The sequence below is a fragment of the Aspergillus aculeatinus genome (genome assembly GCF_003184765.1).
Source record: "Aspergillus aculeatinus CBS 121060 unplaced genomic scaffold BO66scaffold_32, whole genome shotgun sequence".
Classification (NCBI taxonomy): domain Eukaryota; kingdom Fungi; phylum Ascomycota; class Eurotiomycetes; order Eurotiales; family Aspergillaceae; genus Aspergillus; species Aspergillus aculeatinus.
Genome location: NW_020291501.1, coordinates 1 through 11,066, shown reverse-complemented (window position 1 = coordinate 11,066; position 11,066 = coordinate 1). Strand labels below are relative to the sequence as shown.

The window sequence follows — 11,066 nt, the reverse complement described above, 5'->3', positions numbered from 1 at the left end:
CGGGTCTTGTTGCCGCTGCCATGCATCTGTCTCGGAATCATACTGTCAACAACCTCTCTGCCACCTCTCTTCACAGCCTCTTTCGAGCCCGGAGTTTTGGTAATGATTGATCATGTATACCATCCACTCACACGCTGATATACAGTCGTCTTTACCTCCTATCCCGAATCCGGTTTTGCTCTTCCAACATACCCCCCTCAAAGCAGAGATCAAATTAGGGTTCCCCCACCCCCCGATCCGAGCAACGAACCACGGCTCAAGTCCGGGGTACAACAGCACAGCCCCCCAACCTTGTTCAAAAGCATGACGAAACCGACAGCAACAGAGTCTGCATAAATGTATCACGATGAATCAGTACCATTTCAACACGACCACCCAATCTACCATTGACGAAACAAGATGACCACGACTATAGACGGGAAACCCACGCAAACACCCCTCCCAACCTCCCACCGCCCCCGCTCGCCCTCTCCCTCCTCCTCAGACCCCTCCTCCTCACCGACCCCCTTCGCCTTCACCCCAACCCAGCTAACCACCCTCTTCAACCCGAAATCCCTACCCCAATACCTCGAACTAGGCGGCCTGCAAGGCCTCGAACACGGCCTCCGCACCAACCTAACGACCGGCCTAACCACCACCGAAACCACCCTCACCGGAACCATCACCCTCACGGATTCCCGCAACCACGCCATCTCCATCTCCCAAACCAAAACCACAAGCACAAACACAAGCACTTCCCCCCTCCTCGCCCACCCCACCGCCCCGAAACCAAACCCCACCATCCCCCCGGATCAGTTCGTGGATCGCATCAAAGCCTACGGCCGCAACATCCTCCCGGAACCCCCCCGCAAATCCTTCGGCCGGCTCCTCTGGGACGCGTACAACGACAAGATCATCCTCCTGCTGACCGCGGCGGCCGTCGTGTCGCTGTCGCTGGGCATCTACGAGGCGGTCAGCGGGCAGTCGCGCGTGGACTGGATCGAGGGGGTGGCGGTGTGCGTGGCGATCGGGATCGTGGTCGCGGCGACGGCGGGGAATGACTGGCAGAAGGAGCGGCAGTTTCGGCGGTTGGGGCGGTTGGTACGTTTCCCCGCGGCGCTTTGCTGGTATTCCCGGTGGGGTATAAGGGTTGGGGTGTGTGGGGGGGGAGGTACGGTTGTGGGGTTGGGCGCAGTTGTGAGTATAGGGTTTGGCGAACCGTGCTGATGTTGGTTGCTGGGATAGAAAGTCGACCGCGAGGTGCGGGTCATCCGCTCCGGGCAGCAGGTCATGGTGCACATCCACGACCTCACCGTCGGGGATCTCGTGCACCTCGAGCCCGGGGACTGTGCGCCTGCGGACGGGGTCGTCGTCACCAACTATGGGCTGCGGTGCGATGAGTCCCTCGCCACTGGGGAGGCGGATCAGATTGAGAAGGTCGGTGGGGCGGAGGCGTGGGAGCGGTTGGTGGTCGGGAAGCATACGGCGGATGAGGGGGTGTTTTGTGAGGAGAAGGTGGTTCAGAAACTGGAGGAGGAGAATCTCGACCCGTTTATCATCTCCGGGAGTAAGATTCTGGAAGGCCTGGGCACGTACCTTGTGCTTAGCGTGGGTCCGCATTCCACCCATGGGCGGATCATGGTGTCTCTTGGTACGGAGAGTGATCCGACCCCGTTGCAGGTGAAGTTGGGGCGGTTGGCGAGCTGGATCGGGTGGTTTGGGCTGGGGTATGTTGCTCCATGTTTTTCTTCTTTTTCGTGGGTTTTCTTCACTGAAGGGTTGGATGCTGATGTACGGTGGGTAGGGCTGCGCTCCTTCTCTTCTTCGTCCTCCTCTTCCGCTTCCTGGCGCAGCTGCCCGATAACCCGGCGCCGTCGACGGTTAAGGGGCAGACCTTCATGGACATTCTGATTGTCACGGTTACAGTCATTGTGGTGGCTATACCTGGTATGTGTTGACCTTGACGGGGATTAAACCTGATCTATGGACTGACGTGTGCAGAGGGCCTCCCCCTCGCGGTCACCCTGGCACTGGCCTTCGCGACGGGTCGGATGCTGAAAGAACATAACCTGGTGCGACAGCTGCGCGCCTGCGAGACAATGGGCAACGCCACTGTCATCTGCTCGGATAAGACAGGCACCCTGACGCAAAACAAGATGACGGCGGTGGTCGGGTTCTTCGGGGTGTCCGAGTCCTTCGGCCACCTGCCCACCCACACTTCTCCAGCTGCTTGCCCGGTGCAGGTTCCACAAGCTGCTGCAAGGTTCCCCGCCTCCTTCCGAGATCTGCTGGTCAAAAGCATCGTCGCCAACTCGACTGCCTTCGAGGAACGAAGAGGGAACGGGACCGAGCTGGTTGGCAACAAGACGGAGATTGCGCTGCTGCAGTTGGCGCAGGAGCATCTGGACGTGCCGGATCTTGCTGCGGAGCGGGCTGGGGTCGACGTTCTGCAGGTGTATCCGTTTGACTCGGCGCGGAAGGCGATGGCGCTGGTGTATCGCGTGCGTCCGGATAGGTATCGGGTGCTGGTCAAGGGGGCTGCGGAGGTGGTCTTGCGGGCGTGCAGGACGGTTGTCCTCGCTGATGGTGATGTGGATGAGGTGCCCGTTGGCCAGTTGGCTGACAGCGATGTGGACGCAATTGAGCAAAGCATCAACACTTATGCCTCGGCCGCTCTGCGCACTATCGGGCTGGCGTATCGTGATCTCCCGGCTGGGGTTGCCGGAGGCAGTAAAGGATGCGAAAAGGGCCTTCCTCGCTTTGAGGAGATATTCACCGACATGACCTGGATTGGGTTGTTTGGGATTCACGACCCGTTGAGACCGGAGGTGACGGAGGCGATTCGACAGTGCCATTCGGCGGGGGTGAAAGTGAAGATGGTCACCGGTGAGTTTGTCTCTCCTTGAGCGCTCGTTCGCATAACTGACGTTGCAGGCGACAATATCAACACCGCATTATCCATCGCCGCCGCATGCGGCATCAAGACCGACGAGGGCATTGCAATAGAAGCGCCCGAGCTGCGAAAGCTAAGCGAGGAGGAACTAGACGCAATCCTGCCGCGTCTCCAGGTCCTGGCCCGCTCCTCCCCGAGCGACAAGCAACTCTTAGTACAGCACCTGAAGAAGCTCGGGGAGATCGTCGCCGTGACCGGAGACGGGACGAACGACGGGCCCGCCCTCAAGTCGGCGGATGTGGGCTTCTCCATGGGCCTGAGCGGGACGGAAGTGGCACGCGAAGCCAGTTCGATCATCCTGCTCGACGACAACTTCCGATCGATCGTCACAGCCATTGCATGGGGGCGTTGCGTCAACGACGCGGTAGCTAAGTTCCTGCAGGTGCGCACCCCCCTCAGATTTCTCCATAGAAAACCAATCACTGATGAATGTACTGAAGTTCCAAATCACCGTCAACATCACCGCCGTCTGCCTGACAGTAGTAACAGCCATCTACAACAGCTCGAACGAAAGCGTCTTCAAAGCCGTGCAACTGCTCTGGCTGAACCTGATCATGGACACCTTTGCAGCATTGGCCCTGTAATTTTCCCTCCCCCGCCTTCCCCTCCCCCTTCTTCATCCCCCACTCCACCAACTAACAACCATCAGAGCCACCGACCCCCCGACCCCCTCAATCCTCTCCCGCCCCCCAACGCCCCGCCACGCCCCCCTCTTCACGACCACAATGTGGAAACTCATGCTCGGCCAATCCCTCTACAAACTGGCCCTCTGCTTCACGCTGTACTTCGCCGGCGACCGGATCTTCAATCTCAACCCCACCGGAGACGCCCACGACCGCGTGCTCCTCGACACGATCATCTTCAACACCTTCGTGTGGATGCAGATCTTCAACGAGTTCAACTGCCGTCGGCTGGACAACAAGCTCAACATCTTCCAGGGCCTGACCAAGAATGCGTGGTTCATGGTGATCAACGTGCTGATGGTGGGTGGGCAGATTCTCATCATCTTTGTGGGTGGGGAGGCGTTCGGCGTGACGCGGCTGAGTGGCGCGCAGTGGGGGTATTGCTTGGGGTTCGCGGTGGTGTGTGTGCCTTGGGCGGCGGTGTTGAAGTTCGTGCCGGATCGGTATGTTGCGTGGGGACTTGGGTGGGTGGGGGTCGGGGTGAAGATGCTAGTTGTACGGCCTTTGGGGGCTGTGGGGGTCTGGGGTAAGCGGGTGGCTGGGAGGTGTAAGGGGAAGAGGGGGACAGGGCGTGGGGATGAGGAGATGGGGGTGGAGCGGTGATATGCGATCGGATTAGGTTGTGGTGTTGTCTATAGCTATTGGTGGTCGGTTGGTGATGCGGCCACGAGTAGAGACCCTTGTTGACGATGTACACAGTATGTTAGCCCTAAATGCATTCCTCTGAGCCCGCTCAGTGCGAATTCCTCGTGATGGCTTACGCAGTCTAGATCCAAAATTAGTAATGTCTTATCACACGGTCATCGTGGGGTGATACCAACCACCACTAGCATATATTTTCATTATAATGATGTATCCTCCACTCGCTGCTAACAATAGCCCCTACCCCCCAAAACCTACACCAAGCGCCTCAACAGAACCATCTCGGTCGTCAACCCAGGCCCAAAGCTCACCGCCACCACCTCTTTCCTCAAGCTCCGCCCCTCCCACCTCCTCAACCGATCCAACACCGCCAACACCGCCACACTCGAACTATTCCCCCTCGATTCATAAACCTCGCTACTTGCCCGGATCGCCTCGTCCGATAACCCCAACGCCAGCTGCGCGCCCCTGAGAATCGTCAACCCCCCAGGATGAACCGCCCACTCCAACTTCCCCGGACCAACCGACGCCATCCCATTCGCCTGCATCAACTCCCCAAACAGCCCCCGCAAAGACGCAACCGCCAGGGCCGGAACCTCGCGCGCCAGCGTCAGCTGAAACCCATACTCCGTCGTCCGATAGGACATAGCCTCATGCGTCTCCGGGGTAATCCCAGTCCGATAATCCACCACCGCGAACCGTCTGGGCATCTCCCCGGTGAGCGCAAGCGCATTGCACAGCACCAGCGCGGCAGCACCATCACTGAACAGCGCCGGCCCGATACTGATATCCTCCCCTCCGCCCAACCCCACCTTCTTCGCAGTGGCGTGCAGCTCCGCCGCAAGATGGATACTACACACCTCGCACGCAAGCACCAACACCCTCGCGGGCTTCCGTTGCAGCGTGGCCGCCCGCGCAAGCGAGCTCCCCACCCGCAGGGCTGCAAGGCCCCCGGCGCAGCCGATCCCGCTCAGCAGGACGCGTTCCGCCCCCGGGGAGATGCCCACATCCCGGAACACGGCTTGGTCGTAGCCTGGCGCTCCCGCGTTGGTGACGGTCACGGCGACGGTGTGCGTGATGGCCGACGCCGGGAGGTGGCTGTCGGTTAGGGCGGCGCGAACGGCGCGGGCGGCGAGCGGGACGCCGTGGCAGTGGAATTCGGAGGAGACTTGTTCCGCGGTCGGCGGGGTGGGCTGGTTTCTGGGGTCGTACCAGTGGGGGTTGTTGTTGAAGCCGATCAGAGCGCGGGAGGCGATGCCGCTGCGGGCGTTGATTTTGAGGAGCGTTTGGACCCTGTAGTGGTTATGGGCTGAGTCGTGGGGATAGTTGGAGACGCAGAGGGGAGGGGAGGGGAGGTACCTACCACGCTGCGTCTGCGGGATAATGGCGGAGGAGGTACTGGCGGAAGTCGTCGGAAGTGACGATCTGCGACGGCCATTCCGTGCCAAGGCCCGTGATGGTCAGCTCGGGCTCCTCCCCCGCTTCCGCTGCCCCACGTGGAGGGTGGGCGTCGCTGCCAGACGAGAATGCGGTGCCCATTATGTCTCAGATGGGGTTGGGAGTTGGCGAGGAGTCGATAGAAAGGTTAAGGTTGGAGGTAGGCGAGAGTGGATGCTTTTGATGTGTTCTTTCCGTGACTGTCCCTTTGCATGTGTTCCTTCCATGAATTTGTCAGAATTCTTGCAATCAGGGACGGAATACGAGCGTGGCGGTCATGCAGCGAGCTTGGCGGTGTCGCTTGGACCCCTGGACCAGACTACCTTAACTTACTTGTTGGCAAAGTGTGATTTCATGCATAATTTGGGTGTTGCATGCAGGGCCAAGTACTGCGAGTCTCTCGTTGACGTTGCGAATTGGGTCTCTAATACACGGCTACGTCACAATTTCAACAAAAACGAATCGACCGCAGGATCGAAAGTCATGCAGCGCACGCTAGACTCTGTGTCTCATGATCTCGGGATCGTCCAGTCTTTGGATGTGTCTGATTCAGACGGGTCTCCCGAAGTCGCCTTAGTTGGTGGTGGCCGCGGACGTTCAGGGTATGGATCGCTTACTTCCTTTCCCACACTGACTGGCTTGCTTGGCTTCATAAAGATACTCTGTCAACTGGCGACTTCCGGAATCGATCAGAAATCGCGAAGGATGATCTGGTCAGGGCTGTTGGGATTCGCTGTTCATCCCCCCATGATTGAGTGAGGCTCCCAGGTAGCTTGTCATGCAGCTCAAAACCTACTATCCGTCGCCTTAAAACATGAGTCTCTTGAATCAGCATGTGTACGGCTTGGTTCTTCTGGTATTTCTCGCAGAATGCCGCCTGTTCCTCGAGTTTGCGGGGGCAGCGTAATCGCTTGTCGCGAAGAAATCGCTGGCCTAAGTATGTCGCGATCGCTGTCTTTCTACTGCACACATTGAATTGCCCTTTCTCTTGGTCTTCCGATCTGTCCTAGATAGTGGTCAGGCGAATTGATGGGAAGGAGGCGGAGGGAAGAGGAGGTTCTCTGGCCACCCACTGCAATTGACCATGATTATCGGGTACAGTATCTATCCTCGTCCGTGCACCTGTCCACTTTGGCTTGGCCTGACAGATTCCGGGGACTGTCAAGTCACCAGATCTGAAAAGGTGGGCAGTGCATGATGTTTCGAATTAAGTTTTGGTCTGACGAGTGCTCTAATTGCCACTTCACGCTGCAAACGGAAGGGATACGGGGAGCGGGAGCGGGAGTGGGTCGGGAGTGCGGGACGATGTAAGGAGATTTAGCAAAGTGGTCCATCATAAGAGCAAAGAGCAAACCTAATCGCAAACCTAACAACAACCTAGACTGAGATACCTTCGATCATGCAGGGCCTAGACGCCGGTCCTGCTATCTCGTCCGACTTGAGAATGAATGCTGCAGTCCTTGGCCATACAAAGTCCTTCGGTCATCGACTATAAATGCGTTGCTCTGCACACTCACATCTGGTCTAACAAGTCACTCACCAGCCCTGCACTGTCCCAGAGAATTCCCCTATCCAAAGCCATTATCTCAGTCCACAATGAAAGCCTCACACTTTATTGCATTTCTCCCCACCGCCGGACTGGTCGCAGGGATGCCCCATCACACCCGCGACCTCTGCGCCGGCTTGCCCACCAGCGGCATCCTCAGCGCCGCCACCAACCTGCTCTGCGAGAAAATCACCCTGACCAACACGGGCTGCTCAGTGCGGGTGAAGTTTCCCTGGGATGTACCGACCAGCTCCTTCACCCTCAACGATGATACCTCGAAAACCTTCCTCGCTCAGCGCGGCCAGACGCTCCAGTTGGACGCCCAGCCGAGATCCGACCACTCCGCCGCCGCCTGGACAGGGACAAGTAGTGCAAACAATCCCACGACTTACAAGGTACCCCTGGTGGGCGACCTCCCTGATATCAAGGTGTCGTGTCCTGAAACTTGTGTGGCGACCAACAAGATCTGTAATATCAACGATCCGGGGATGTGTTGTTCGCGGACCTGTGGGGTTAAGCCTCATATTGGGCCGGGTTATTTCTGTTATTAGTGTGGGAAGGGGATGTATTTGGGGGAGGGGAGTGTACTTACTTGTTACAATAGGTAGTAGCAGGGGATATTCCATTGTTGTATTCAGATATTAGGATTTATCTAATGATATTCATTGTCTTATTGTAATCACGCATGCATAGTTGGTCGCATTGTTCCTGTAACCTACCAATTAGAAACCCGAAAATTAAATGCTAACGCCAAGCCCCAATGACGATTTCTGCTCAGCTCGAGTGTCATCTTATAGATAGGCTGGTAAAGTGAACGATAGTACACTTTTGTTTTTACCCCCTTAAATTACAGTTCTTGTTATCCTGTTAAAGTCTTCCTGGTTGTGGTTCTGCTCTCGTGGTACTGTACCTCGTCAACGTAGTCAAAATGCTAGTCTTGATATAAGTGGTGTCGGAGTTGGTCGTTCGGGCTGATACAACTTAGGGCAATATGAGAAACACATCGTCGGTGAATGGGCGATAGAGAACATACGAAGCATAGGTATTTATGCCCTACATTAGAGCTCAAAAGCATGTAACCCTTAGGATTGGAGGGAAAGCATTCCTCTTCTCCTAGTAAAGCATCGTCACCGCCTTCCAGAGGCATGACTGACTATATCTGCGAAATCCTCTCAAGTCTCCTGGGTGCAATTCAATGCAAACAGAGAACTTTCTAACGTTTCTATACGAAACCCCTCGCAGGTTCACATTATAGTTCTTGATTAAATGCGGTGAGGGTAGACTTCAACGGTAGTTTCGAGCAGCGAGCAATGTTTGGGTAAATGAGCAATCGTGCCAAGACACCCGGGATGATATATCGAGCGGTACGAAGGACTTCACCACGGTGCCATATGCACTATTTATGAGGCAGCAACCTTCGCCACTGATACAGAAGAACGGAGAGGCTTGTGCTATAGCTCACTTTAGAAAAGAGCTTAATTCTCGAATACCGATCGGAGACATTCAACTCCACTGTGCCTCGCACTGCTCAGGGTCAAAAGTGTAGACCGCCTCCCACACCATTTACCACTTCGGGATACTGCCGGAATAACCCCCAAGAACAGGCTAAGCCTAGCCGCCTACGGCAGGCGGTCAGGAGGCGACAACTAAACCGTCCATCTCGTATAGCATCTGAAACAGGTCTAGCGCCACTATATTTCCAGTGGATTTCAATCAAAGCTTGTACGAGGTGGAAGCTTCGGCAAGAGGGCTTCGAACCAGGGGCATTAGCCAATCTCATTATAAGATAGCTGAACAGCCGTCATCCCTGCGGAGACACCCCGGCTGCCGTACATCTACCACAACCGATAATCCAGCCCTAGCCAGCTCCCAGCCGCCACTCCGCCGCCAATGGACGCGACAGAAGCCAAGCCGACGATCCAGCCCTTCACGGGGCGGATCGGAGGCAACCAGACGCTGGTGGTGGACCGGCACGACCCGGACAACGCGGCGCTGCTGAAGCGGGTGCCGGACGCGGCGCCGATGATGAGCATCAAGGAGGGGCTGCAACCGGGGGGGTTCGGGGAGTTGGATCTGTGGAAGTTCGGCTTCATTGAATGTATCGGTCTGCAGCCGCTCCGGCCCCCGGTGCTTTCTTCTCATACCCATCCCATCTAATGCCCCCCGCGCAGGAACAATGCTCAACGTCTTCATAACAGCCTGGGCCTCCATCAAACCCCTCCCGTCCACCACCACCACCACCCCCACAACACCCGCCGGCGTCTACGCGACAACCACCTTCCTCGGCCCCACCATCGGCAGCCTGGTCAACTGGCTCACCCTCACCCTCTGCATCTTCACCTTCTCCAACGTGACCGGCAGCCACCTCAACCCGACCATCACGCTCGCCACCTTCTTCGCCCGCCTCATCACCCTCCCCCGCGCCGTCATTTACCTCGCCGCCCAAACGCTGGGCGGCACCCTCGCCGGCCTCATCCTGCGCGCCGCCTACGGGTCCCCCGCCTTCGCTGTCGGAGGGTGCACCGTCGACACCTCCCTCGTGCCCGTGCGCGAGGCCTTCCTCCTCGAATTCGTGTTCTGTCTGCTCCTCGTGTTCTGGTCCTTCGGGGTGGGGCTGGATCCCCGCCAGGGGAGGTTGTTCGGGGCGGCGCTGTCGCCGTTCTTGGTGGGGATGGCGCTGGGGACGGTGAGTTGGGCGTCCGCGTTCACGAGGGTGGGGTTTGGGGGGGCAGGTGCGTTTTATCCCCTTTCTTTCGTTGGGGTGTTGGGTTGGGTGTTGGGTGGCTAGGGTAGGGCTAATTTGGTTACTCCGGCGGTAGGGTTGAACCCCGCGAGGTGTTTTGCCGTGTATGTCGCTACGGGGTTTCCGGGGTATCATTGGATTCACTGGGTGAGTTGGGCTTTTTTCTGTGCAATGCAGGTTGGGTGTGGGGATTAGGCGGGGTGGGGAGGTTGTTGGGTGTCGTGCTGATGCTAATGCTGTGCGTGTGTTGTGTAGGTTGCTGCGCTGGCTGCTGCGGTGGGGCATGGGGTGGTGTATTTCTGTGTGCCGCCGTGGACGGCGGCGGATGAGGGGATTTGAGGGTTCGGTCCGGGTGTCTTACCGGTGGTTGAGGGTGAGCCACGCTCATGGATGGGATGGGATGGGATGGTAAGAAGATTAGAGCTTGTCTTTGCGCACGGCTTCTGGTACGTGGGTGGCTTGCTGTTCTGAGAAGGTGATGGGTTGATGAAGAACCAGATCTGGAATTCTGCAACTATTGATAGAGTCACTACATGTCATAGCTGTTAGAAGATAGATCAACAGCACTTCCCGCATGACTCCTCATTCCTTGCAATAAACCCCCACAGCTCCGCTCTCATCTCCAATAACTCCCAATCTCCCTCAAATCCTCCACCAACGCCACCGGATTATCCAACCCGGGGAAATGACCCCCGCGTTCGTGGTCTACACCCACGATAGTTAGCATTCATCTTAAAGCCTGACAACACTGCAGACATCTCAAAGAGGAAAAGAACGTACTCCGATACAGCACCAGATTGCCCGTCTGCGCAACCAGCGCCGGCGGCCAGAAGCCCACATTGTACTTGAACGCGCTGAACAGCAGCGGCGCGTCAGTGTGCGCCTTGCTATACACCGTGCTGAAGCCGTTGGGGTTCTGCGCGTAGATGATCACGGAGGAGGCGAAGGTCTCCGTCAGGTAGTAGAGCGAGACGTGGCGCAGGATCTCGTTGTGGGTGAGCACTGAGGGGCTGGTTCCGGCGTTGGGGTCGGACCCTTTTCGGTTGTTAGGTTGGCTTTTGGGGAGATGGGAAAGGTGGGGGG

At 57.3% G+C, this 11,066-nt stretch overlaps 5 protein-coding genes across 5 annotated transcripts; 3 read left to right on the top strand and 2 right to left on the bottom strand.

Annotated features, from left to right (window-relative positions):
- Positions 1–399: 399 nt before the first annotated feature.
- Positions 400–4,342, top strand: pmcC (putative calcium transporting ATPase (Pmc1); the record flags this gene model as incomplete). Its single annotated transcript, XM_025650470.1, has 8 exons — positions 400–1,080; positions 1,225–1,706; positions 1,784–1,926; positions 1,981–2,865; positions 2,914–3,314; positions 3,373–3,512; positions 3,582–4,058; positions 4,315–4,342. 8 exons carry the CDS (start codon positions 400–402, stop codon positions 4,340–4,342), a joined length of 3,237 nt encoding a protein of 1,078 aa, XP_025502546.1.
- A 169-nt stretch (positions 4,343–4,511) lies between these two features.
- Positions 4,512–5,796, bottom strand: BO66DRAFT_376762 (thiolase-like protein; the record flags this gene model as incomplete). Its single annotated transcript, XM_025645719.1, has 2 exons — positions 4,512–5,550; positions 5,621–5,796. 2 exons carry the CDS (start codon positions 5,794–5,796, stop codon positions 4,512–4,514), a joined length of 1,215 nt encoding a protein of 404 aa, XP_025502545.1.
- A 1,494-nt stretch (positions 5,797–7,290) lies between these two features.
- BO66DRAFT_429677 (uncharacterized protein) lies at positions 7,291–7,885 on the top strand (the record flags this gene model as incomplete). Its single annotated transcript, XM_025650469.1, has 2 exons — positions 7,291–7,774; positions 7,845–7,885. The coding sequence occupies 2 exons, from the start codon at positions 7,291–7,293 to the stop codon at positions 7,883–7,885; spliced, it is 525 nt and encodes a 174-aa protein (XP_025502544.1).
- A 1,084-nt stretch (positions 7,886–8,969) lies between these two features.
- Positions 8,970–10,396, top strand: BO66DRAFT_454517 (MIP transporter). The gene is made up of 4 exons (XM_025652022.1): positions 8,970–9,344; positions 9,412–9,972; positions 10,060–10,130; positions 10,239–10,396. Exons 1-4 carry the CDS (start codon positions 9,131–9,133, stop codon positions 10,320–10,322), a joined length of 930 nt encoding a protein of 309 aa, XP_025502543.1. The 5' UTR covers positions 8,970–9,130; the 3' UTR covers positions 10,323–10,396.
- A 203-nt stretch (positions 10,397–10,599) lies between these two features.
- On the bottom strand, positions 10,600–11,037 carry BO66DRAFT_439732 (uncharacterized protein; the record flags this gene model as incomplete). Its single annotated transcript, XM_025651175.1, has 2 exons — positions 10,600–10,688; positions 10,764–11,037. Coding segments are annotated over 2 exons (363 nt in total), but the record flags the coding sequence as incomplete, so codon positions are not given.
- Between the last annotated feature and the right edge of the window lie 29 nt (positions 11,038–11,066).

Excerpts from the sequence above, each read along its gene's own strand:
- BO66DRAFT_454517 (XM_025652022.1), top strand. The coding sequence starts at position 9,131 with ATGGACGCGACAGAAGCCAAGCCGACGATCCAGCCCTTCACGGGGCGG. Across the intron at positions 9,973-10,059 it reads GGTGGGGTTTGGGGGGGCAG|GGTTGAACCCCGCGAGGTGT; the intron begins GTGCGTTTTATC and ends CTCCGGCGGTAG. Across the intron at positions 10,131-10,238 it reads GGTATCATTGGATTCACTGG|GTTGCTGCGCTGGCTGCTGC; the intron begins GTGAGTTGGGCT and ends TGTGTTGTGTAG.